The 27,642-nt window shown below is 41.8% G+C and overlaps 2 protein-coding genes across 5 annotated transcripts in view; one reads left to right on the top strand and one right to left on the bottom strand.

Annotated features, from left to right (window-relative positions):
* The first annotated feature begins 235 nt into the window (after window positions 1-235).
* On the top strand, window positions 236-2,210 carry prlh2 (prolactin releasing hormone 2). The gene is made up of 3 exons (XM_049565188.1): window positions 236-271; window positions 774-958; window positions 2,005-2,210. Exons 2-3 carry the CDS (start codon window positions 796-798, stop codon window positions 2,208-2,210), a joined length of 369 nt encoding a protein of 122 aa, XP_049421145.1. The 5' UTR covers window positions 236-271; window positions 774-795.
* A 323-nt stretch (window positions 2,211-2,533) lies between these two features.
* The window catches only part of myripb (myosin VIIA and Rab interacting protein b), a 181,050-nt gene continuing 155,941 nt past the window's right edge, over window positions 2,534-27,642 (bottom strand). The window contains exons 6-18 of one of the 4 annotated variants that reach the window (XM_049564766.1): window positions 25,982-26,079; window positions 25,692-25,772; window positions 24,791-24,952; window positions 20,656-20,824; window positions 19,356-19,882; window positions 17,304-17,453; window positions 16,267-17,049; window positions 15,884-15,946; window positions 9,440-9,628; window positions 9,170-9,331; window positions 8,395-8,490; window positions 8,078-8,138; window positions 2,534-6,648 (exon numbers count right to left, since the gene is read on the bottom strand). In XM_049564766.1, the coding sequence (XP_049420723.1) occupies window positions 6,605-6,648; window positions 8,078-8,138; window positions 8,395-8,490; window positions 9,170-9,331; window positions 9,440-9,628; window positions 15,884-15,946; window positions 16,267-17,049; window positions 17,304-17,453; window positions 19,356-19,882; window positions 20,656-20,824; window positions 24,791-24,952; window positions 25,692-25,772; window positions 25,982-26,079 (2,585 nt within the window). In that variant the 3' untranslated portion in view covers window positions 2,534-6,604. Of the gene's footprint in view, window positions 6,649-8,077; window positions 8,139-8,394; window positions 8,491-9,169; window positions 9,332-9,439; window positions 9,632-15,883; window positions 15,947-16,266; window positions 17,050-17,303; window positions 17,454-19,355; window positions 19,883-20,655; window positions 20,825-24,790; window positions 24,953-25,691; window positions 25,773-25,981; window positions 26,080-27,642 lie in introns of all 4 variants that reach the window. The other 3 variants (XM_049564765.1, XM_049564768.1, XM_049564767.1) reach the window with 3 other exon arrangements.

The following is a 27,642-nucleotide window of genomic DNA, read 5'->3' on the forward strand; positions in this document are numbered from 1 at the left end:
GCTACGTGACGGACGTCAGGAAAACTCCAAAGCTGAACGTTTCTCCTTCTCAAAAGGGATGAGGGGGTTTAAAGAGTGGGAGGAGGGGAGGAGAAGGGAGGAGGGGTGATGCATCCTGCAGTCTGGGATCACAGTGTGTGTGACTGACGTTCTTGATTCATCATCCAACAACCACATGAGCAGCATGGATATATAAGCTGGAGCACACCTGCTCAACAATAACGACTTCAGACCTCCGCCAACTGACCTCAGCCTGTTACCAAAGTTCAGGGTAAGAAGCTGCTGTTTACGGGTATTCTTTTATTTTACCTTTGTTTTACACAGCCTGACAGATTCACTTTATTAAAACAGACATGAGATACTCTAAGTTATGTGGCAATTATTTAACAAGAGATTTTATGTGAGAGGTGAATTTGTGTCAACTGCAGTATTGTAAGACTTACAGCTGTGCCACACTTATGATGGATAGGGTACTTATTATATTGGTAGACGAGTTAGTAATGATCACCATAGTGTGTTTTAAACCCTGTTAAACTTGGTGCTTGGTGCTTATCAGTGAGGTTCACATGATTTAGTCTTATTTATTGGTATTTTTTTATCTCTTATAATGATCGAGAAGTAGTACAGTTCTTTTTACAAGTGAATTTTTATTGATGGTACTTGATATTTTTGACGTCTAATTATAGAAGTTTCAACTTTTTCCCCCCTAATCTTTGTTTTCAGTGTTCTTGAGCGTGATATTTTACTGACCAGCATCCCTCCGTCCTCTCCAGTGCCTTTTAGCGACTCCACAGCATGCTGCCTGGGAGAGCGGCTGATGTCCAGCACTGCGTCCTGACGAGCCGCTGGCTGCCTGCAGCTCTGGCGCTGCTCCTCCTCCTCTCCTCCAGCTTCAGCAGTGCTCACAGCACCACGGTGGAGCACGACTTACACATTGTTCACAATGTCGACAACAGAAGTAAGACTTGATGTGATGGTTTCGTAAGCTGCAGAATTTCTTGAAGTAGTTTAGGGAGATTTAGGAAGCTAAAAGGGGGACAGAGGCAGAACGAGGGTAAAGTATATTTTAACATGTTCCTATGTGCAGTATGTTTATGCTTTGTTTTTGGCTGTTAGTGGTGAGTTCAGTGACCTCCTTCTACTTTCTGTTCTCATATGGACTTATTGTAAGGCTATTAGAGTTTACCTTTAGAAATAATGTGTGTTGTAAATGGCTAAAGTTTGAAAAATCTCTGCGTAACAATAAATACATTTAAGTATTAGGTATTTGTTTTAAAAGAGAGTTGCTCAACACTTTTTATTTTGCTAAAAATGAGAAATATCCTCATCCACTAGTTTGCGGTACACTTTTTATCTTGTGATATATAAATAAATGTATTATTTTTTCACAACTAACTTAGCAAAAACAGCCTGATTATTGCTTTATTCATTGGAATTATATAGTGTTTTCATTTTAAATGTGTATATTAATATAGTCTGAATGATTTTAGAGGTTAGAAATAAATGTTTTAATAGTGTACTATTTACTATTTTATACCTTATAATGCTACTGTATCATAATAAAGGGTAAATTAATCTTTTTTTATCTTTCACATATTATACTGACTTAAAATTAATTTTAACTCATTAAATCAGTTTAGAACTTCATTTATATTCACAGACAACAGTGCGTTTAGGCAACAGCCTATCTTTTAGGTTTCCTATCAAAATCAGAATCCTGTTTTGTTTTTCAGTTCAGCTCATTTATTGGTCTCCTTAGAGAAATTTGTCTTGGAGCTAGGGGTCAGCATTTTAAGAACACAAATTGATTCATTTAAACCAAAGGATTATAAAATAATATTGTTTTCAGGCAGTAGTGTTTTGATCATAATCATCTATGTGTTTTAATATTAGTTGTTTCCAGCCACCTTTTGAGTGAATGAATGATGTTCTCAGACAGAGCTGTTCATATTTTACACACATTTTGCTCCACCTGCCACTGATGCACTTGTGTGTGGTGTCCAGGTCCAGAGATAGACCCGTTCTGGTACGTGGGGCGTGGGGTGAGACCCATCGGACGCTTTGGGAAGAGGCACAGCAGCGTGGAGGCTCTGGGCAGCGGCGGGATGCAGCCTACCCTCAGGACGTTAGAGCTGCTGCTCAACAGCCTCAGAAACAAGGAGAACCTTGGGAAGGTGCTGGATGGGGAAGACAGGGATTGGTTACCGTGACAGCGAGTCCTCCTCCCTTCATCTACAAACTCAGAGTGTCTTCATTTTTTATCTTGATTGAGGTTACATACTCTTTTGCTCTAGCTCTTAACTGTATTTCTCTCTGGTGTCTGTTATGAGGCCTTGGTTGATAGGATCCTTGATATCTGTAAATAAAAATGCATTCTATATTGATTAATAAACCAGGATGTTGTGATTATATACGTTCCTTACTTTGCTTGTAGCTTTACTGCATGTGCAAGTGCACAACAAACATTTTCTTTCAAAAGAAAAAGCTTTAAGTTTGCAAATTTTATTCATTTCATAATACATTTTTGTCTCAGAGTACTGTGGCACATAGAGAATCTGTATTTTTTGCTTGTTAATATTTTCCCCAACATGTCACATGGATCGCAACAAACGATTGCACACAAAAGTGAATGGCCCGCCTGTGGAGCTGTGCACAGTGAACCTCATCGTAGTCATTCACACCGGATTTAAACAGGAACAAAAGTGAGATCTGTCTTTAGCTCTGTGTGAATCTCATCTCATCGGAGTATCTGGGACACAGTTACAGTAGTAATTAACTTCTGTGCGAATCCAGCCCTACAAGTCATGACAATTATACACAGTCTCTTGCACACAACACTGAAAGATTGGTCAACTATGATTGGGCAATACACATATTATTCTATATCATATCCATCTTTTCACACATATACATATATTAATAAATTCTTTGATGAGATAATATTTTTTTTTTACATTAGAAAAATACAGGACACTGATGATTGGACCCTTGTGGCTGTGCTTCTCATGGGAAATTTTACATCAATTTTGATAAAACCAGAAACATGCTTTAATACATCAACACCTCTGGAGAACAAGATTGACAAAAGTACAGGATCAATGTGCAAAACCCGAGATGTGAAAGGCTGGGATGAAAAGGTTACTAATAGAAGGGGCAGAGCATTCATTCAGAAGATCATCACACCTTTTAGTTCAAGCAGTCCATCAGGAAAAAAACAGCTCTGCTCTTGAGCTGTAGCCACAGCATAAACTCTGACAACTGTATGCATGGCTAACTGAGATTCTGAGTGGTGTAAGTAAAGAAAAATAACCCAAAAATGAAAGGCAGTATTCTCAGATCTAGTTTTTAAGGAGTACAAATACAGTATGAATCGTACTAGCCGCTCCAGCCACCCGTGTTTTAGTGACATTTACCATCGTCATTACCGGCAGAATATCAAATGGTAAATGCAGGCGTACACTGAAAGCACTTTGAGTCATCACACATGAGAGAGTCTGATAGGACTGACTGAGGAGGGCTCCTTTGAGGAGAGAATAAAGCCTTTAATTTGCAATAGTACTTGTTTCAGTGGTATTGCATAAAAACGTTCAGTAAGTACAAAAATAAATTACTCGTAACAAAATCATGGTTTCATGGCATTTGTAATATAGCCCGTCAGACTTCTTTATGTAAAAATCTTTACAAGATTTTCTGAATGCAACAGAAAAGTTCGGACATGACCCAGCGAAGTGGAAACATGAAAACTTTTTTTTTTTTTGTTCAAATAAAAGGCCACAACGTTTGAACGTAAACGAAGAAATGACAGAGGAAGAAAATGACTTTGGGTTGAAGAATACTGCACGAGGGCTGCAACACCAAACCTGAATGTCGTACCTATGGAGACCTCTGCTGAGCTGAGTCTGTCTGACATTCAGACGTTATTCAAAATCTTATTTTCACCCATTTGAATGTCCACACAGCTTCCACGTTAAGGCTGTAGTGTGTGTGTGTGTGTGTGTGTGTGTGTGTGTGTGTGTGTGTGTGCGAGTGTGTATGTGTACTGAGTAGTTATTTTCCTTTTCTGAATAAATGGAAGAGCACTTTCCCAGTAAATCTATACAGTTTACTTAAGGAATAGATGGACATAATGGGAAATATGGTTTTCCACTTTCTTGCTGAGAGTTAGATGAGAAAAGTGATACCACTCTTGTATCTATACGCTACATATGAAGCTGCTGTCGTTAGCTTAGCTTAGCTTAAAGACCAAAATAAGGCGGAAAATTCAGGAGAAAAAGTCTGAATGTAAAAATATCTGCCTTTTGGTACAGTTTAAACATAAAAAATGTGTTATGATAATCAGTGATCTTAAGAGGTGCTGCTAGGCTAATATGTTTACCTTTTTTAACAGTCACGCTAGCTGTTCCCCGGTTTTAGTTCTTATGCTGAGCTAAGCTAACAGGCTACACACTTAGTCAAAGTCCTTTCCCTTCCAGTGGAAAAAAAATATGCACTATAGTTAATGGCTAGTGACAAATACTTTTTTGATCCCATTTGAATTGTACCGTTTGTCAATTAAAAGATCATTTTGAACTTTATTGTAAAACTGTTAGCTGAAAAGACAGAAAACAAAAAAAGAATGACTACACAAGTTGGGTCTAGCTTGTTTTTTTGCTTCCCGGCTGATAAAAAGACCTGGGGTTCCTGGATAAAACGCATCAGGCAACTCAATGTTACATTCATACTGTGGCAAGTCTTACATGTATGAGTAAACTATAAAATGAAAGGATGTTTTGCTGCCTCTTGCAGCAGCCGTAGACTGAGAAAAAATAATTTAATTCACTGCCACCAACTTTAAAGGTGGAACATTTACTTGTAATGTTAGTCAATGTATCAGTTGACAACAAAATCCAACAGCACACCTTAAATTTCAATATGACAACTTTGACCATTCCCATTGTTTTTCTTGTCTCTCATGGATGACATACACTTTTAGTAATGAGTGGATCTTCAAGCGTTTAAATCTATAAATTATTTTCGAACAGATTATGTGAACTGTGTATATTCTAATACTTACTTGGAGAAAAAAACCATTGTGGAGCGTTATTCCTTTGGGTTCTACTAAACCCCTACGCTTGCTTGAGAAGGACTAAATGCACTAACAAAGTGTGGACTTCCCTTTGTGACAGTGAGTGCTGGATGGAGCAGTGAGTAACAACAACCCCACCCACATTTAAGAGTACTGTTTGTAGTGGAAACACTAAGCGGCCCTAGGTATCATGTCAGAATGGTTACTTTTGGTTCCAAAGGTACCATACTAAAAGTGTTTGGTGGAAACGGGGCTTAAGACTGTAAAAAAAACTTAATTAGAAAGGCTACACTAATTGGGTCTTGCTCATTGTTTCAACCAGGAAGACCAGGAATTGCTGAATTAAACACATCAGGTAAGTTAATGTTACATTTGAATGTGGAACATAGGCAAGTTACCTGGCTAGCTAGCTGGTGTTTGTGATGTATTGTGTGAGACAACTAAGCGGTTTCATACAAAACTAAATGGTACTACAACAAATAATGACTTTCTTGACCTGCAAAATCGACAAACGTATGTGCAATTCATGGTACAATTCAAATTTTACAATATTTTTCCATTGCTATCGACTTTTTTTTTTTTTTTTTTTAAATAAGCTCCCACTGGGGACACTGGAGGCAGAGGGACCTAGCCCCTCTATTGGAGTGGCATCGATCTTCTCCTGTAACTCCTATCAAAAAAGCAAATATTTCCCAGAACTACTCCTTTAACTTTTTTTTTGAGGCTGTTTACAAAGAATGACTGATTTCTCAAGTGTGCTTTGTGTTCCATTATTGCCATCTAGCAATTTTAGTGGCAGGAAGGGTGGACAAAATGTTTTGGCCCTGACACTTAGCGTACCTAAACAGTTATTTTCTGGTAAGTGCATGAATTCTGAAAATAGTTAAAATGTCGCAGGTGTTACAATCATTCCCCAAATGAGGATTACCGTCTGAAAGCTGCGTGTGTGTGTGTGTGTGAAAATGGACAATCATCCAGAAAAGCTCTGAAGGGGCTTACAGTATGAGCTCACTTCCACATTTCATCTGGTGAGAAAGAAGATGCGGTATAAAACACGGCTCAGCCTCTTTTTGGGATACTGAATCACAGAAAGTTTCACATGATTTTTCCACGTCTTCATTGTACAGCAAATCACAATACTCTTGCAAACAGATAGAAAAAGAAAATGAGAGTTATTTTTTCTCTGTACAGATATTCTTTTTCAGTTGGGTCATGAGGAGTGTTTGCAGATTTTTAAGGCAGAGACACCGACTGTCGAGTCATCCTTGCTTGATGTTATGTGCGTAGTGAGGAGGAAGAGATGGAGGAGAGAGTGGAAAAGAAGAAAGAGCCGGTCATCCCCTCTGTGAGGCATCTGACTGACAGGGTACCGTGCCTGGCTGAGGGCTGAATGCTTGGTGGGTCACACTGGGCGGGTGTTGGCCCCTGCTTGGCCTGGAGCTGGAGGCGGACACTGGGTAAAGGCACTGGATGAGACGGGCCCCCTGTCCCTGGGGCTCTGAAGTGGCCTTGAGGGACTCGTTGTGCTGCTGACTGTCACTATGGCCGATACGCTCTCACCTGCTGCTCTGGGTCCAACTTTTCTGAAAAAGAAAAAATAACAAGAACAGAATAAGGGCATTAATCACAGTAGCATTTTAAAAAGAAATCCGCACTACAAAGCTTGGGCTGTCCAGAAAAAGAAAAACTATTAATAACATATGATTCAGATGAACACAGCTGACTTGTATCTAAATGTCAGGATGGTCTTCCCAGCCATAAATTTAGAGCATGGACTGACAAGGACATGCTTAGCTGGAATCAATGATATGATTACACGTCTTGGTCCCTGATTTCGCCCCATTGTCCCGCCTGCTCCCTGTCTTTGGAGCTGTGCTGAAAAAGCCACCCTGAATCAGAGCTATTGTGTGGCTGCTGCCGAAGAAAGAAAAGAGACAGAAATGAAAATAAAGACAGCCCCAACAGAAAGAGGCCATTCACTGATAATGAAAAGAAACCAACTACTTGTTGGTTGATAAAACAGCCTTATCCTCCTGTACTGTGCGTGTTTCCATTTGGCTGCTTTACGTCTAATGGAGCTTTTCAGTGGCTTAGTCCCATTCTGATGTATTCACTTTTACATCCATTCAGCTGCCAATCTCGTCTTTTAGGACAAAGCACAAAATGTGTGATGTTAACTAAAGGTGAATGAAAGTGTCTCGTCTCTGTCTCACCTCCCATCTCGAGCATCTGTCTTTGTCGCACACAGAGCGAGTGTACACAGGGCTGTCAAGCTGCATTTATGCTTAGAAGAGTTTGCACTGATGATGTACACTGTATAAGTCAGCACCAGTTAGCAAACTGACTTTACTTGTGACTTATAAGAAGAGCGTACAGAAGGTTGAAAAGGAGAAGGCTATATTGCAAGGACTCCTGTTCCGTCGTTGACAGACCTGGCCAGATGCGGATGGCTAGCTAGCGTGCTGTCGGCAAGAGCTGTTAGCGAAGTCATCTAGCAGAAGAGCTAGCAAAATCTTCCTGCGAAAATCTCTCATGTTGACTGTCACTGTACCAACTAAACTGAGACGAGTTGAGTAGTGTACTACTGAAACAGCTGATATATAGGCGCGAAATGGGCTATGGAAATGAGTGCAAAATTCGAAAATATAGATTAATTATCAACCGCATAGAAATCAACCTATGGTCAACATTCACTTTTAATAATGGAAAAAAAAGGCTTATCCTTATTTTTGCTTTTGCATTAATAAATGAGATATTGTTTGTGACCAACTGCGATTGCAATTTATTATACTTGCAGCACCGGAACGCTCTGTTTCTCCCATGTTGTCAACGCCCAAGTAGAAAAAATCCAACGCCTCCACAGTCCCATGGTCAAAAGAACCGCTGCCGTGCTGCGCGCTAGTCCGTTACTATCCATCATTTTCACCTCCAATGGCATGAATGACTTCCAGTCAGCGTCAATCCGTCAATATAATGAGTGATACTGAGTAAAATAAAAAACTTGTTTGGTACCTTTCAGTGGAGGGGCTGGAAGCTTCCTCCTTTGATGACGTGATGTGTCCAGGGTTTGAGGCTGCAATCAGAGTATTTGTATTGTACATTTCATACACATAAAAATGAACAAATTATCCTGACCTGCTGCCACAGTGTATGTTCTAATTTTCACACTTGGTTTAGTTACCTCAGTAATAGAAAGTTAGAGTAGTTGTGTGCACATCCTCCACATACCAGCACTTTATGATAAAATCTTGGCATTCATAACCAGACAAAGTAGCCTACAAACTGTATGACTGAGAGTTGTCAGGGTATTCAGGGTGGCAGTGAGTTACCTTAGCCTTTGGCTTAAACTTGGAGAAATGATTGCAGACAGTCACATTCAACCCAGCTGTTTTCAGAGCTGATATCCTGGCCTCGATGTTTGAAATCTAAAAAGGAAACACAGAGTGTGTAAGATTTAGTGGCATCTAGTGGTGAGGATTGTAGATTGCAACTAGTTGAAATATCTCCCGGTTAGATATTTTCTTCAGTTCTCACTGTTCAGGAGGTTTTTAGCATGAGTCAAATTATCTGCAGAGGTCTCTTCCTCTCCAAAATTAATTGGATCAAAGGATTTAAACAAGTCAAAATAAAGCCGTTTCAAGTCTTATAAAAATTTTGCAAAGGTTTTTCCGATTTTCCGGGGCTGCTAATGGTAGCCGTCATGAAACACAAATGGCCCTATCTAAAGCGGGTGTTTGGTTTGTCCATCCATTCTGGGCTACTGTTGAAACATGGCGGTGTAACATGGCAGACTCCATGGATGAGGACCTGCTCCCTATGTGGATATAAACAGCTCATTCTAGGGTAATGAAAACACTATTCTTATTTTCAGGTGATGAATACACACTCATTATACTACATTCCATGCCTGCCAATACACCCCCTTTATACTACACACTGGACATTTAAAAGTAAAATCCAATAAAACATTCCAAAAGAAAAAACAATAAACAATTAATGGTATTACTGAGTTGGGATTAAAGTCTAAGATTTGGGGGCTGTGTGGCATAAACACAACTGCAGAACATGATAGCTGTGGGAAAAAAGGGACAAGTCCACCAGTACCTGTAGTTCAGACTGCTGAACCTGAGCAGCTGCAGTGGCCACTTGGTCCTCCAGGAAGGCAAGCTCTGTGTCTGTGGTGCCACTTTGAATACTGCGGGCACACCGCTCCAGGTCCCCCAGCGCCCCCTCGAGCCCATACACAGCACCAGCAGCCAGGTAAACCTGCACACAGAGGAAGAAACATTTAGTTCCCACTAAACAAGACTGAATCTCCATAACCGTTTCTTATTGGGTAGAAATACACAGAGTGGTGATTGCCCTTTTGCTTACATTCTCTTCCATCTTGGTCAGCCTCTGGTCCAGCCTGCGCGTCTCAGAGCTGCTGGAGATGGGAGAAGCACTCATGGACTCAGTTGGGGTGTAGGTCTCACCTCCCGCCTCACCAATCAGCTCCTCTGTAGCGTTCAAAACCTTCAGCACCTCTGTGGTGATGCTGCAGAGCGAGGCCGCTGAATACTTCTGCTTCATTTGATGAACACACACACACACACACACACACACACACACACAGTACAGCAGTCAGTGATCTAGTTAGTAGGTTAGCAGCCACAAAAATTAGGTTCAGTGATGAGCTGAATACCCCAAAATGACCATTTGTATATCAATTTTTCACCCGTGTTACACTTAATTTGTAATTAAACTTTTCTTGCATTCCTCCATGGTTAGCAAAGGCTCCAAAAACATGCATTTTCACCAAAACCGTAATATTCAAAACACTTTTGCATAAACATTCTCACTGTCGAGAAGTGCCCCTGAGCTGTTTGGCTGGATAAATGAAGCAGGATTTTTAGTTGTGCATCAGCTCTATGCAGACCCTATGCCATAGCCTACGCATGTGGCCTACGCTGTTGTGAGCATTTATACTTGTGCAGTGGTGTCTCTGTGTTTCTCTGCAGTTACACCTCTAAAACACTAGCTGGCGGCGGGGACTCTGTGAAATGCCACACACATTAAACACACATTAAACATGGCTTAATAGAGACAATTTCAAACACAAGTACACAAATCAGCTTCACTGTAACTCGCAGCATTCACAGACAAACACTTGTCTTTATCTGGACACATTTCCCCCACAAATACAACATGCTAATGTTTTTAGCACAAGCCAGTGCCATTTTACATTATATAAATTAGCCTAGCGGCTAGCAGACTTTTTTTCTGTTCAAATGAAGCCAAGGACAACAGCAACATTTAACAAAGGTAATGTTACACAATTTGGCTCCATTACAACTCACAAGGTTCACTGACAAAAAAACTGTCTTATACTAGACAGTCCTCTACATCGACACAGAGCCTATGCTTGAGACTTGGATTATACTGCAAAAGTTGTGTGAGAGTTTGCAAATCAATGTTTTAATATAATTTTGCTGTTGTTACATGGAGCCCCCTTTTACTTCAATTCATCAAAAAATGTCCTCAATTTTGGAGACATTGAAGGAAAACAAAGTTCTCTTTCCGAGTTTGTAGTAACACAGGGTAAGTAACTGATGTACAAATGATCATTTGGGGAGTGAGGTGCTACTTTAAGAGATACTGGGAGTAAGACAACTTGATGCATCAGTAGAGAAAACTGGGCCACCTTTATGTAAAATCTGAGAAATCACACTGGGGGAAAGACAATGAAAAAATATGTTTTATTCAGGAGGCATGGGATTGTGACAAAATGTGATAATGCAGTCACAGTTGGGGAACATTTTAAAATAATTAGGGAAAAACATGTTAAAATCACACTTTGAAAATAAAGGGGAGCAAATAAAATCATTGTGGCTTAACCTAAAAGGATTATTTTTAACAGCACCTCTACCCCATGTGCTCAAGCTGACGGTTCTGTAAAAGACCATTGTGCAGGTGACACATAAACACACATTTGTCACTCCTCTTTCTGTTACCTATTTAGTCATTTTGTGCATGTGCACGTCCGCTCATGCTTACAGTCAGATGGTGCAGAACAAATAGGTGAAAGTGAGAAATGCAGTAGTGAAGACAGAGATGGGGGAAAGGAAGCTAAGAAGGGTTCAAGAAAAGCCAGAGGAGTGATTGATCCACACATGTAAACTCTGTGCAGAGTTTGCATGTTCTCTCCGTGTCAGCGTGGGTTTTCTCCGGGTACTCCGGCTTCCTCCCACAGTCCAAAGACATGCAGGTTAATTGGTGACTCTAAATTGACCTTAGATGTGAATGTGAGTGTGAATGCTTGTCTGTCTCTATGTGTCAGCCCTTCGATAGTCTGGTGACCTGTCCAGGGTGTACCCTGCCTCTCACCCAATGTCAGCTGGGATAGGCTCCAGCCCCCCCACCTAACGGGATAAGCGGTTAAGGAAAATGAATGAATGCTGCAGTGAAAAAAAGTAGCAGTTATGGTGTTTGGGTGTGTACCTGAGCTGATCAGTTATCAAATGTTAAATTAAAGCTTAGTTTAACGATTGTACGTCCATTACAAGCAATACCCCCAAAATGTAAATGAACATGCTGCTGAAAATTCATCTGTTTTGGCTTTTCTGTTTAAAAGTAGGTACAATTTGTACGCAAGCTTCAAAAAAGTGACCCAAAAAGTCTTGTTAAATGTCATAGGCTCAGTTAATTAATTTTGGAATGGACGCACTTATCAGTTGGCAAAGATCTCTCACTGCAGAATTTAGATGCGTTCGACAGACAAATGAAAAAACATGTTTAGTCATTGTGTGTACTGCCAGTCAGTGTCAACTGGAACAGCTTGTTCATCCAAATGCAAGCTAGTTTGAAAATTAAGTCTGCCTGTGACGAATGATAATTCAATGGCGAAGAGGCCCAGTAGAGAAAGCTGCCGTTTTCTTTCTGAATGGATGAAAACACTAAGCGTGAAAAGGACAGGGCAGAGAAGAGAGACATATGTAATTCAATAATGAATGAATCACTGGCTGACGCTTTGATCAGTGGCGAATCGATCCCCCTCTCAGCCAGGCAGACAGTGTGACAGTCTGAAAGGAAGAGTTTTAGGTGGTGACAGCAGAGACAGGTAGGGACAGGAGACAAGTCACAGTGTTGGGTGAGAGATGAGAGGCAGCAAACCAAACCTCTGATCGTCATCATTCAGTGATCTTAAAAGAGACTGAGAAGCAGAGATGAACAGTCTGAAGTATTGACTCAGGTTGGTCGATGACGAAATGGATGTTTGATAAGAGTCTGATGTTCTTGTCCTCTTCAAAGAACCAAGATATCACCATGCAGATCAAACAGTCTGACACACATGCTTGTCACACTGATATTGATGCTGAAAGGTTAACTTTGCACATATAAAAAAAATTGTTTTGATTCATATCAACTTTGAAATATAATGGAAGTAAATAAAGTTTGAGTCACTAGCATATAAGTTCTGTAGTTTGCAGGGGTGGGCTAAGAAACTTTTAAACCATAGGCCGAACTGGGGCGCAGATTTAAAGAAGGGGGCACGAAATTGTCTCTTTCTGGTCATTCTGCATCTTTTTCTTCTCTTCATTACTGTTTTACATCTTGTTGTCCATGTCTTAGTGGTTATTTTGTGTTTTTTTGTGGGTGTCACTCATACAACAGCAGTGGACTGCATCTGCAAAGGTGTTTGAGTGAGTGTGCATAAAGGCCAAAACACACCGGCGGCAAACGTAGCACATCAAAATATACTCCCCAAAGTATAACCCCACACCTGCAGCAGCTAGACGCACATCGGCGCTCCTGGATGCACCACCCCACGGAACTGCTGTTGCTGTGTCTCATGTGTGACAAAGAATGGATGATGAAAGACTCACTGAGGTCGAGAAATATTCCAAGCCAAACGACCCACAATCCCGTCATTACAAAGACAGTGACCAAAATGATATTGCCTGCTGGGTCATAGCTCTGGAGATTGGCTCTTCAGGTGAGAAATCAAGTTTAATCAGGGGCTATCCACATGTGATTTTAAGCTAACGTAGAGGTGGAAGAGGTACAGATCTTTCAGTAAAAGTAGCAATAACTTTGTGGGGTTGTCTGTTGGCTGCAATGCGACCTGTGCGGTGTGTGCCAGTGTGTTTTCAGCTTCAGGGAGCAGTTTCGTGAATGTGAGGGTGTACGTCTCTCTGTGTGATAGAGCGTGAGAACTTCATTACTTTTCTGTTAGGAGAAAATGGAAAAGAGGAAAGTGCATGTCTTTGGGGGGGATTTCTTTTCTTTGTTTTATTCTTTTTCGTTTTCCAACTGCTGCTGTCAATGACGATGATGATGTGTAATTTAAAGAAATCTAAGTGCATTTAGCTCCTGAAAGGGGCAGGCTTAGAAACTGCCTGGTGTAAATTTGATGTAAATATAAAATGGAGACTTAAAAAACATCACAGTTGTTGTCACATTTTCCCTTATTCATATCAAACTGAGCCACCCTGGCTGATTTCAAAGGATGCTGTGAAAACCAACAGAAATAGATCACAGGAGAACATGTGTCACACTCATTGTAAGAGCAAAGCGTTACTCAGAGGAGCCCTTATAATGAGTCTGGCTAATGAGCAACATCGACCCACGTGCCTCAGATGTAACACTAATACATGAGGTGAGCACGTAAGTGCCTATCCAAGTGTGTGTGTGTGTGTGTGTGTGTATATGTTACATGTTTATGGACCTAGTAGGCTGTGTCGCCTTTATTATGAAACCCAAAATAGCTCTATTTACAGTGAAGGTTGCTGACCCTAGTCCAGAATGTCACTGTCACAGAGAAAAACTTATTTGCTTCCTTTGTGCAGTTTATTACTGGACAATAGTGTACATCTACAGCACACTCACGCTAACTCAAATAGATTTAGTATGCATACTGACACATTTGTGTATAGTTTAAAGTTAATTTAGTCACTTTTTTGGTACAAACCCCATTCCCAAAACATGCTTACGGTTGGTGATATAACAGGAAACAATATGTCTATTATTTAAATGACGACAGTGCACCAGCATTTTGCACATAAGCTGTTGAATTTGATTTTGAGAGTTGCACGATTTCATAGGGGTGGGGGGGCTTAAAGGCGCTGTATGTAAGAATGTGGCCAAAACGGTTACTGCACTCAAATTCAAAATACTGCCGCGAGTCGTGTCCGCCCCCCTTCCCCTACAGATTCGAGGTTGCTGGACAGCGGCACGCTGGCGACTGACTTGTTTGTCCACGGGCGGCTGCCGTGGCAGGGCCGCGTCGCTGCGTCCTTGATCTTCGGTTTTCCAGCAGACTGTTTTGAGCAAGTCCGGCTTCTCTGCTGCTAACGCTGCTGCCGGGATACAGCAGAGGAGAAGCCGGCTGTTAATGCTATGTACTGGGACACTGCTAACGCTGCTGCCGGGATACAGCGGAGGAGGAGCTGGCTGCTAATGCTATGTACTGGGACACTGCTAATGCTGCTTGCCGTGCTGCTGTAGCTCAGTCGTAACTGTAACTGATGCTGAGACTCTACTGACTGTGTGACTGGTAGATGGTGGTGGGTGGCGCAACAGGCCAAAACACAAATTCAAAAGATAAAGATGATTTGCAGACTGCAAAAAAAATTTTTAGATGCAAATATTCTGGCTGTACTATTGTTGTCGGTGAGATCAGTATGTTATATGAACATTATTCCTTAGTTTCTGTGACATATTAGGATGATTTTACAACTATTTGCTTTAGATTTCTTACATATAGCTCCTTTAAAGAGACGGGCGCTAAAACTGAGCAGACAGAGGGTGAATACAGGTATATTCAAGCAGACAGTATGAGGAATTTAAGTGTTTTTTGAACACTGAAGCAAGCAAACATGTTCTAGTAGAAATCCAAAATACAAGTATGAACCTGAAAATGAGCATAAAACAGGACCTTTAAGGGACATTTTTCTATGTTAATGGATGTAATATTCATTTACTCCTCGATGCATTTCAGAGGAAATTTGTGTTTGTAATTCTCTGTATCGACTTTATCTCAAGCTGCCTTTGTCTGCTCCAGCTGGATGAAGAAAGTGAAAGCTATAGCAACAACACAGAGGCAGTTTTTCTAGTCAACTAAAAAACAAGTGGCTTCTCACACAGAGCACAACTGGGCCTGTGGCTGTGTTACATTCTGACCTTTCGAGGCTTTTATTAATGAAAAAAGTATATTTGCAGCTGCTGTGATGGAGGTATCTCCGTATGATTCTTGAAAACTGCTGCAAAGCAGGAAATTTAGACAGAGGACTTTGCTGTTTTATTTTCAGGGACTGTCAGCTAAAATGTTACAACCTTATGTTCAGACAGCTGCAACATTTTCTGCTACTACACTCTACTTCAGCTTCATTACCTGCAGAAATAAGAGAAACTTCACCATGAGCAAAAGTGTGATTCAACTTAATCACAATTTTGTGTGTGTGTGTCTACTTGTACTTGCTACAACGTGAGGACCACAGCACGTTTTTAACCGACATAGTGAGGACACTTTGGGAAAGTGAGGACATTTTGGCTGGTCCTCACTTCTTTAAAGCCCTTTTGAAGGCTAAGACTTTATTTTAAGGGTTAAGTCAGAATTAAGGTTAGGGTTGATAGTTTAGGTTGGGGCTATAGACAGCATTATGGTAATGAGAACAATACAGTCTAATACAGGGATGTCTGTGTGTGTGTGTGTGTGTGTGTGTGTGTGTGTGTGTGTGTGGTAAGATGAAGGCTTAATTAGAGTTGTATGTCCTCAAGCATGGCATCCTGCTCAGGACATTACAAGATTCCTTTTTCTTTCCAACCAATATGTCTCACCTGCTGTAAGAGAGAGGAGAGCAACTGAAGCCTCTGCTGTTGCTCGAAGTCATTCTGTCCCTCCTGACAAACACACACACATACACAAACACACACAGACATAAATACATCCACAAAGACACACACAACCAGACAAAAGAAGAAGGGAAGCACAGAGAAAGAGGGAAGACACAGGATGAGGGACACAGAAGGGCAGCAGCGATTGTTACATCAATACATGGGTAAGACAGAAAGGTGGGAGATGAAGAATTATCAAGGATAAAATGGAAAAGAAAGAAAAATAAATTCAGCAAAAGGCAGACAGACAGTACTTGCCAAGCAGGGCAGCGACAGAAGCACAAGATGAGCGGTAAATATTCATCAAATCAACTGAGTCTCCTTACCTGGTTGTCCGACAGCACCCCCTCCTGGGAAGAAGGTGTAACAGCAGGTGAGCTTGCGCTGGATCCACTCCTCCTTGCTCCTCCTCTCTGTCCTGCTTCCTTCTCCACATCTCTTTTATGTTGTCTCTTACTTTGTCTGTTGGGCTCTCTCTTATCTCCTCTCTTTTCCTCGTGGTCACCTGCCTCCAAACATTCCACTCCTATCTCTAACCTCCTCTCCCGAGCTCTTCCTTCCTCTCTCACTGAATGACTCTTTATCAGTCTCTCACTCCTCTTCACCTCTTGTCCGTTGACTTGTTCCACTATTTCACTTGCTTTCTCTCTTTCCTTACTGCTGGCCCTGTCTCTTAATCTGTCACTTCCCCTCTGCCTTTCTCTTTCAGTGTCTTTTGGCCTCGTCTTCTCTCTCTGTCTGTCACTTTCTTTATCTGTCTGTTTGTCCGCAGGCCGCTTTGTGCACTCCTCCTCAGATGAGCTGCTGTCTTTGCTGTTGGCACGACTGACCAGCTGGCTGAGTCTGGAACGTAGCTCCTCTTCCAGAGGGTCTCCAGGCCCCGGGCTGCTCAGCGGGTGCTGGGACCCTGGAGGCAGAGAGTGGGGCTGTGGGGGGCTGGGGGCTGCTGAATTCGGGGCCACTGTGTCCAAGTCCTCTGGCTCGGGTGTCATGGCATCTAATTTGAAGGCGTCTGGTGCAGCTGTGGCCACTGACATAGTGTCAGGTACTGACTGTTCCTCACTTAGACCCCTCTTGAGAAGGGCATTGAGTAGAAAACCACTGTTCTCCTTAAATGGAGAGAGAAAGGAACATTAAATTCATCCTCAGAAATAAAAATAAAAATAAAAAAAACCTCAGAATTACAGAAGAAATTAGGGAGCCTACACTGCATTATCAAACACCTCTGCCTCCCAGCAGGGAAACAACATGTTACATCACATTTCTCACTGGCACCGTTAGAATTTCAAGTCATTTGCTTTTAATAATCAACCAGCAAACAGTAGCTACTAAGAGCAGTATAACTGCAAGAGTGATATGTCACCTGTGCTAATGGGTAGATGGACTGTGTCTGGCTCTGGCCTCCAGGTTTGCTCTGCTCAATTGATGACTCTCTCTTGCTTTTCCTGCGTCGCCGTGATCTTCTGACCGGGTCACTCTGCCGCTCCTCGGCCTCGCTGCTGTCTCCCATCACCTGGGAGCAGACATCACATTTGTACTTGAATATCTCCATCTAATGCTTCTGCACATTTCTACATGTCAATGGGAAATATACTTATAACTTTTTACTTTTAACTTAACTAGTGATGATCGCCAGGCATGTGTGCATTTGACTATGTGCGCATGTGCATCCATCTGTCCACAGCTAATCTCAAATATTACTAGAGCAAACAGCCTAACATTTTGTGTGTAGTGTATGCTCATGGACCTCTCATGGTTGTGGTGATTCACAGTTGTTGAAAAACCTGTTTAATACCATCACTGACTGCTGACTCCTCACTCCTAACTGTCCAGTAGGGGCTGCAAGTTTTCCAGAAATCATCTTGGCTAAAAACAAAAAGCCTTACTATCTGTTTCAGGTCACATTTGGTCTTTGCCGTGGCTCAAAACTGACATCCAGAGAAAAGTCTGGTCTCATTTTGAATCAGAGCATCTGCAGATTAATTCCTTTCTTGATTGGTTACGATCTACTAAAATTGGGCATAATACGAGATTATCAAATTCCCATATCTTTTATCTTCACCACCATCTTGGGAACAAGTAAGCCGGATGTCTGCCCAATTTTGTAGACTTGCAAATTTAGTTGATTTAATCATTTTTCCTTAATATTTGTGCATCTACCCTTAGTAAGCATGCTATGTAGTTAAATGGTTTATTTTTTTTGTTGTAATTGAGTTATTTAATCATTGTTATTTCCTTCTTTGTTGTGCTGTGGCCTGTAGACAAAGTTAATATTCATAAAAGTCTAGCTATAAATGACAAAGATCAAAGATTTCAGGCTGAGTTTTAGTTAAGCTTTTGAAACCTGGAGCGACATCACTTTTCTTGTGCTGCTTTCAGACATGTTTCTCAAGTATTTAAACCTTTGAACCACTTTTGCAATTGGTGTGATTTCTCTCAAAACATGGGAAAACAGGCAATGAGCAACTTGGTAAGAATGTCCCACAAACTTTTCATAGCTCATTGCCTTCTTCCCATGTTTTTACAAGAAACGAAGCCAACTTCCTCAGGTTTCAAAGGGTAAACAAAAATACATTCGTTCTCAGAATGACATAGTACTTCACATACAGTGCTGGTTAGCAGGAGATATCGATCTGCTCGGTGCAACATGCTGTGGCTCTATCCAAAACAGATGAGGCATGTATCTATTATTAGTTTCTGGGATGCCTCTGCTGCTGGGCATCTGTGTGAATAAATGCTACAACAATTGGCTAGTGTGGCCATGGTCAGCCTAAGAACCGCCTGGCAGAAAGCTGCTGTCTACTGAGTGCACTCCTCTAGTTTTCATTTTACATAAAAAGTACGATGAACTTATTTGCACCCATTTTGACTTGTAATCCCTTTTAAACAAGCAGTGTCTTGTCATGTTTCAGATGTCTATGTCTCACAGTTCCACAAAAAAGTCAAAGATTTCTCAGATGATTTCATTGGAGTAACTGTTCAAGACACAAAGAGGTCGAGGGATCCATTATTTCACAAAAACAGCAAAGATTAGAGAAAAGTCCCCAAAAAATAAAACCGATTTCTGGAGCAGAACTTTCCTTTTTCTTCTTTTCTTTCCAGTTAATCATCTAATGACCCTGCAGATTTATTTGGTGACCATTTGTAGGAGCCTGTCCCAAAGCTGGGAACCATGGGACTAAACTAGCCTAATATATAGAAGTTAAAAGCTCCACCTAAACCAGTTATAAATGCTGCTTATACATTGCTGCATCATTAACAATCTAATAATGTCAAACATGATAATATAAAGCACTCAAAGGGCCAAATTTCTGCAGAAAGAGTACTTTCACTGTGATACTTTAGGTATATATTGCTCCACAGTAGGATTTTTCTGTAGTACAGATTAATCCAAAGTTTGACATTTAAGACTCGCCTTAGGGTTAAAGTTGACATCCAGTGCCTCTGAGTGGAGTGGATACGGAGAGAAGTTCTGGTGGATGTGTTGGTGATAGAGCGGCTGGTGATGAGGGTGCAGGTGTGTGTCCGGTGGTCCTTTCTTCCTCATCAGATTGTGAGGCGGTTTGCGAGGACAGGCAGACAGCACTGATGAGGCCTCTGAGTCTGAGTTGAGAGTCTCTGTGTTGGTGTACTGGCCAGAGGACGGTGAGGTAATGGGAAGGTGCTGCGTGTACGTCCACTCTGGGTCATGCTGCGAGTCTGTGTAGTACGTCTCATCAGAAAGTTTGCGCCGGAACTGTCTCAACGCAGCACCCCAGCCGCCTTCGTCGTTGTCCTCGGAGTCAGATCCCATCTCGTCGTATGCTGAGACGACGCCGGACTCCTTTTCTAACACGCTGAACACCAGGCTCTTCCTCTTGGTTAGCAGGCTGGGCCGAGACAGCTGTGAGCTGTGAAGAGCAATCCAGTTACCGTCTGGGCTCTGGAGCACTGAGGATGCACCTGGAGGAACATGAACAGACAGAAAGAAGAAAGTTCAGAGCTGAATGCCATCTAGTTCCACTATATTCAAAAGAAGGCAGATATCTCCACGGCCGACATCTCCGACACTCAGCAACTAACAGTCTAGACTGATGAAAAGCACTGCAGGAGAGAGAAAAAATATGTAATTTTGATTTTGGGATGAACTGCCCAAAACTGTCCACAAACTGGTGCATAAATATTCAACAGATTGCAGGAAATTAAGTGTTTGATGCTCAAAATGTTCTTGCGGAGGACACCCAAAGCCCCTGTTTCATGTGTCCCTGCCAATATTAAAAAGAAACCTATGCCTTTGTAGACAGTAACCAACGTTTAAGAAGTTTTAATGGACTTTTTTAGTTTCTACCATTGTAAAAACTTTGGAAAGCAGTGGAGCCTATTGAATTCAAACAACCACAGCCACTATTCCCCTTCAATTTGAAAACTACTTTTTATTTTCACCTTTTGGGCCATCTAGGTTATTTTTGGGTAGCTCTTGTTTAAAGTAAAACCTAATAAGGCTAGTACGACTTTAATTAATTGTAGTGAAGCAGTAAATAACACTAATTTGGATTTACATTATCTTAAAAAAAGAAAGATATACAACTGAATCATTGCACCCCTCATGGTGCCAGAAGATGATCCTATACCAGCAAATACAATACACATTGCATCTGCATCTGAGATCAGGAGGACTCAAAGGAAAACCCTTTAGCTGACTGACATTAAACAGAGTCTGTGAGTGTGATATTTACTGGAGTTGTCCAGGCGGTCGACACTCTTCCAGCTGGGCAGAGACGTGGCCTTTCCCTCTCTCTTCAGAGAAGCGTAGTCCTGCAAGCCGCCGCCCGCCCCGGCACCCTCCTCCTCTGGACCCTTCTCCGGGGAGTCGTCACTGGTGAGGGAGAATGCTGACCGCGACCGCTGCAAGCACACACATGAGAACACACACAGGTTTGAGACACACAGCTGTGGTTTGTGAGCAAAAAATCGCTGTCGTGAATAAAATACAAAATGTAGACTGACAGAACAGCATGCACTTCTGCTGATATAAACTCCACAGAAAAAGCCAGAGGTCAGACATCATTGTCTTTCTCAAAGAAACTTTAGAAAGAATGATGTTTGACAGCCTCGGAAATTTAAGTTGCACATCATCCTTTTTTAATTTGGGGCCATTGTGCTTCAGACAGACATCCAGTCAAAGCAGCTCCAGACAGGTTATTACTGCTTGGACAGAGACTGCAGCACAGTGGCCAGGAACAGTCACATATAATATCCACATTATAGTAATTACATAATATAAAGGAGAGCACTTGGTCCAGCTGGCTCGTCTACTTCCTGTCTGGGCAGAAAGCTGAACAACTGTGGCTGTGAGTCAACAATCTCATCAGCAGGTGGAGCTAGAAAACAACTGAAAACAAGGCAGGTTTCGAGTCTCTTTTCATGTATAGTGTGTGTGAGGGAGATCTCGAGCAACAGCCTTTGCTTATGATCATTAAAAGTCTCTATAATGAAAGAAACATGTCATTTCATTACAAATTTTAGCAGTAAAGATATTTTGCCAGTCCTCTAATTGTAGGTTCAGGATGAAGTTTTCTGGTTAGAAACTGGAATGTTTAATCCTGTTTAACTTTGTCACTGGGATGTAGATTTACAGGCTGCTTCACTGAGAATAAAGGAGCAACATGAAAGTTCCAGGTGCACAAACTCACTACAGTCCTACTGTTGAACATTCAATCTGGATCTTGGTTTAACGTACTGTAGGTGCATGTATGTTCAAGAATTGCCTGAAGTGTTTAGTAGGGTGCAGAAGAATTAGAGAAAACACATCAGTTCTTACCATGGGTTGGATGCACCATTAAGATTACTCCAAGGATCAGCGTTAAGACAGCTGAGATTTTAGTGTGCATTTGCATGTATACTCTCTTAGTGAGTGTTTGCAGAGAGCTGATAAACAGAGCCCATCCCACAGCGGGCCGAGCAGTTGAGGAGGATCCCTTCGTATTTCACAGGACTTTGATCTTCGCTGAGTGAAACAGCGGGAAACAGAACGCCGAGGCCAGGGGAGCGTAGCTTTGATGCTTCGCTCACACACGGGACGATGACAAATCTCCACGAGTCCCTGCTGACTAGCAGCACTAAGCGCTGCCAGGTGTGTATGCATTGTCGATTTGTGTGTATGTGCTCCTGTGTGTGTTTTATATCTCTATGTGTCCATGTAAACTGGGTGTTCTCACCATATTGTAGGTTCTTTTCTCAAACCTGGAACAGGTAAACTGTCTTCTTTGGATTTTCTTCCAGCCCTGATGTATCAATCAGAACTGGATAACACTTGGTTCAAATCACATTTGCAATATTTCTTATGCTTTGCTTTTGCCTACTTAAGGGGAAAATCCACAATAACACACTTCAAACAGTGGAAAAAGAGCTATTAGCCATGCACCTAGGGGTCTATTTTGTTGCTTAGCGGTCTGTTTTCCCCTAATCTCGAGGAAACTGGTGAAACATACAGTGGATGAAACTCAGCTGCCAAACGCAGGGCTGGGTATTGTTCAAAAAATGATGATACCATTGCCAATACCAGTAATTAGTAAGTGACTGACTGCAAGCAAAACCACACAAATAGTCTGTTTTTTTCTAGATCTGGGTAAAAAAAAATGGATCAAATGCAGCTATCCTTTGACTGGAGAATTGTCTATACTACTTGGTACTGGCTTATTTAGTCGATACCTTTAAAGCTACAGTTGGTAACTTTTATAAAAATAACTTTGTCATATTTGTTGAAACTGTCACTATATTTTTGGAAAGACATACATGAGGCAGATAGTCTGGGCAAAAAAAAAATCATGTCCCTCCTCCTCTTCCTACTGCTTCTAATGGTGTTCGCTAAAATCGATTGTGGCATACTAAAAACCACCAATCAGAGACAAGGAGTCTCTGATGCAGCTGTCAATCACACTGATGAACTGTAGTCGAACTGTCAAACTAGGCAGTGCTGATCAAATATGAATCAAGGTGCCGTTACTGTGTTGCCTATTTCTCACCTCAAATGTTTTCAGAAATATATTTTAGTGTACTGTTTAGCTGTCCGCGACGCCAGGGATCAGCATGCTCGGGGCCCCGCCCCCTGCCTGCCACCCAGCACACAATGCACCAAATCCTGAATCCTGTCCCTGCAGGTGGTGGGCCCACAGGGTGACAGCTCCATGTTATCTATTCGGGCTGAGCCCAACCGGACCCCATGGCCCAAGGCCCAGCCACCAGACGCCCGCTGGCGTGCTCCCCCTCGGGTCTGGCTACACTGTCCGAATACTATGTTTCATCAAGGTCTTCTTGAATCGCTCTAAGTCTAGCCACTCCACTGGGACCACTTTGCCTTGGGGGACCCTACCAGGGGCTATAAGGGCCAATAGCTATCAGCTATGAACTCTGGTTAGTGACCGGAAGAATGGGATCGTGGATAAAAGCGGCTGAAATGATTTTCCTCCGTGGGGTGGCTGGCTCAGCCTTAGAGATAGGGTAAGGAGCTCCAGAGAGAGCTCGGAGTAGAGCCGCTGCTCCTTCGTATCAAAAGGGGTCAGTTGAGGTGGTTTGGGCATCTGATCAGGATGTGTCCTGGGCGCCTCCTGTTAGAGGTGCCCCAGGCACGTCCCACTGGTAGGAGGCCCCAGGGCAGACCCAGAACATGCTGGAGAGACTACATATCTCATCTGGCCTGGGAACGCCTCAGGGTCCCCCAGGAGGAGCTGGAAAGCTTTGCTTGGGAGAGGGACGTCTGGGGTGCTTTGCTCGGCCTGCTGCCCCTGCGACCTGGCCCTGGATAAGCTGGCGAAAATGGATGGATCTTTAGCTGTAAAATAAGAAAGTTAGTGACCCCAAAATTCTACCGATGTATCAAGCACTGGCCACCAGCCGGACCAACGTTCTCATTTTACAGCTAAACAGTACACTTAAGTATGTTTCTGAAAACATTTGAGGTGAGAAATAGGCAATGCAGTGAGGATTTTTGATTCATGTATGATCAGCGCTGCCTAGTTTGACACTTTGACCACAGTTCAAGACTCCTCAGCTCAGGTTGTTTGTCTTAACATGTAGTAAGGCCATTAGAAGCACGACAAGACGATAGAGTGGGTTGAGGAGTATGACTGTTTTCACAGATTATCTGTGTCATTCAGTGCTGTGTTTCACCAAACGTTAGAAAGTTTATTTCTTTAAATAAAAGTTACCAACTACAGCTTTATTCAGAGAGATTTTGGTACTGCTTGGCACTGGGTAATTTCAATAATACCTTAAAGGTATTGAGTACAGATACCCAGCCTTAGCCAAGTCAAAACAATCCTCTGAGATTAGCTGCTCTAGTGTTTATACAATTTTAGTTTCCAGAACAGCATCAAAACGCACATCATGGTGAATTTTAGAGAAAGCCTTAATCCTGTGAACTTTATATAAGGATTAAGAAAACAAAATTTAAAGGGAGTCAGCTCCAACCGCTGGCTTTCAATACAATAGCTACAAGATCCACAGAGGACTTCAGGAAAAAGAAAGAGACCAAAATACAATGCTTCGTCACCACACATGAGAGTGGTGCTACTGAAATGTTACAGTAATTTTCTGCCAAACACAGCATTCCTGTTTTTTAAAACCTGGCAAACACACAGAGACGGCGGCTGGTCCACCCAGAGGAACACATACCAAAACACAGACAGAGGAACATTATAGTGTACGTGCTGTGAAATGAAGTGAGAAAAACAAACCACCCTTCTTTAAACGCATGCTTCTGGCCAAGACTCAGCAGTTTGCACCCGCCAACAGGACAGCTTTGTTTTGACTTTGCCGGATATGGCATTTGTTGTTTTTTTATTAGAGCCTCTTGCAGAGGCAGAGACTGACCCAGAGAGAGTAGGAGGTCTTGAGGGGGTCCTGTGGTCCTTGTGAAGAGGCTTGAGGCTGAGTGGGAGAGGGGAGTTCACTGGGCTGGATCAGGGACTGAGGTTGAGGCCAGACAAAGTCATACTCTGTTTGCATCTCTGAACGCTTCCTCCTCTGAATGATCTGAAGGAGGGCAAGGAGAGTAAAGGAAGACAAATTGAGAGAGCTGCGGGGTAAGCAGACACATTCAAAGCTTTATTTAAATAATAAAATACAATAATAATAATAATTGCAAATTGGAAAAAAAAATGCAATCCCATAACAGCATTTTATGTTTACACTCTGGCATGAATAATTTGCTGTAATGAAACTTTAAAAGCAATAATCCAGCTTCCATTTAAATTTTTATGTAATATTATGCACCGACATTCTCACAAAGCGGAGATAAAAAATAGCTTTTTTTATTTCACCTTCAAAGACTTGATGGCCAACAAATGTTAATTGAAACTGGAAAGCAATCAAACAACCGCAAACTCTGTCTCCACTAACTGTGTGTGTGCGAATTACAAGATGCGGTTAAAATCAAAGTGGTTGTCATTTGAATTTTAATCCAAACTAAGATATCATTTCTCAGAGAGTCTCTGCCCTCTTCTCAAATGGCTCTGTGATCCCAATTTCAGAAGGAGAAAAGAGCGTTAACTTCCTGTGTTCCCGTGCCATCTCTCTACCAAAATGTAACATCAGTGGAAATGCTTTTATTTAACATCATAATGGTCGACTGATCTGTCAGTCAAACCTCGCTGGGTGTATTACAGTTTCATTTTTTAGTGTGCATTTGCATTTGAATGAGGTTAACTACACTGAACGCTTTCACATATAAAGGGAAAATAAATACCCAAGAATAAAAGCTTACTCAACTGACTTTTTGTACTATTGTCGTGGCAAGTTCCTCTATGAGCTCCTCTTTGTGGTCCTGCAGATACCGAGCCTCATTCTGCTTCTCCTGCACACAAACACACACATATGTCTATATATGCAGTGTGCTCTGTTCAAAGACACTTCTTGACCAAGAACCATGGCTGCATCCAGCTGATACTGAGAGGACAGAAGTAAGAGGCCATGACAGAGAAAGCGGGAATAGAAAAGGGGGCCAAATGGAAAAGAGAGAAGAAAGACAGAGACAGAAAGAAGAGGAACAGAGGGATGTCTCACCAAGCTGTCACTGAACTCCTCTGCCTTAGCGATGGCTTCCTCTATAGCCTCCTCAGCAACACGCAGGGCGACTGTGAGCGTCTCTGCCATACTGTGTCCTGAGATCACACACACAGGACCCACACATAAACATTTTCAGTCATGACACCTGCATAACAACCTGTAGACAACCTTTCATCCCATAACACACATTCCTACTCTTATCCAAATGTTCCCAACCAAAGAGGTCATAACCCTTGCAATGGGTCACGAGATAAACCGGAAGAGCTACCCAATGATTAATTGGATGTTAAAGAAGAAAAAATAACATTGTCTTACTTTACACATTTGCATAAATGTTTTTGGATGTTTTGGATTTCAATAGTTTTACCTCGTTTGGGCTCCCAGGAGAATTAAAATGAAGCAATCTGAGACATTCAGAGGGAAAAATTACTTTTTGCGCTGACAAGGGCTCCAAACCAAGGGAGTACTAATGCATATATATATACTAGTCCATACCCATTGAGTGCACAGTTGCCCACGTACAGTTTCACATGGTGTGTGTTTGGGATACAGGTCATAGGAAATTGCAGATTAAATAGTCAACTGAACCCATTAAGAACAGCAATGTATTCATACAGTTTTTGTGAATTTGATAGTACGATTGCTTTATTGAAAGTACAGTAGTACCATTGCCAATAGTGGGATAGTTAGTGAGCTAAAACTGTACATTAGTAGTTGAGGTAGCACGCTGAAAGGCAGATATGTGACTTAGTCATACCAAAAATTAGAAAAAAACAACAACATTGGTCCACAGGGGGAGCCACAGTGATCAGTCGCATTTTAGCCATTTTTAAGCATTTCTCTGTTGTTATAGCGCGACCCAGTTGCCAATTAGAGTTAAATTTCTCCAGTCACCTTGAGGCATCCTGTTCTACATATCTACCAAGTTTAGTAAAAATCGATGTGATGGTTAGGCCTAGATAAGAAATTAGCTCTCTAGTGCCCCCATTTTGTTTGATGGGGTCAGTAATGGAGGGGTCCCCTCAGATTATGTGTGGTCATATGCCTACAAAGTTGCGTGGTGATCGGTGAAACCCTTGAGATGTTATACACCTTTATGTGATGAGCCACACCCTCCGCAATATTCATTACCTTATAGAAGCTCAGTTTTAGTAAGTTTTCCAACTTTTGCCAAGAGGGAACTTCAGATATTGGTCCCTAGATTATGTTCACCAAGTTTCATGCAGATCGGTCAAACTTCCTAGGAAGAGATCGATTTTAAGTGTTTTTCAAAAAATTCAAAATGGCGGAAAATCTATATAACAAGAAGTTATGAGGCAAATTTGTTCCGCATGAGGAGAGGCATCTCTGTGCCAAGTTTCATGTCTCTACGACATAAGGGGCATGAGATATGCCCATGCAAAGTTTGCAATTTCAATCAGTTGCTACAGCGCTCCCTTTGGCCAATTGATGTAATATTGCTTCATTTGCATCCTCCCATGACCCTCTACCACTGTGCCAAATTTCACATAGATTGACCAAGTCAGTGAGGAAAAAAACGTGGAACAGAGACACAGACAGACTTTTCGTCATTATATAGTAAGATAAGATGTATATTTTTTTAAAATGTTAAATTCCTTTTACGAATCAAGAGGGAGCTGTGTAGAGTGTCTGGTGCT

This window comes from Epinephelus fuscoguttatus, linkage group LG21, assembly GCF_011397635.1.
Source record: "Epinephelus fuscoguttatus linkage group LG21, E.fuscoguttatus.final_Chr_v1".
NCBI lineage: Eukaryota > Metazoa > Chordata > Actinopteri > Perciformes > Serranidae > Epinephelus > Epinephelus fuscoguttatus.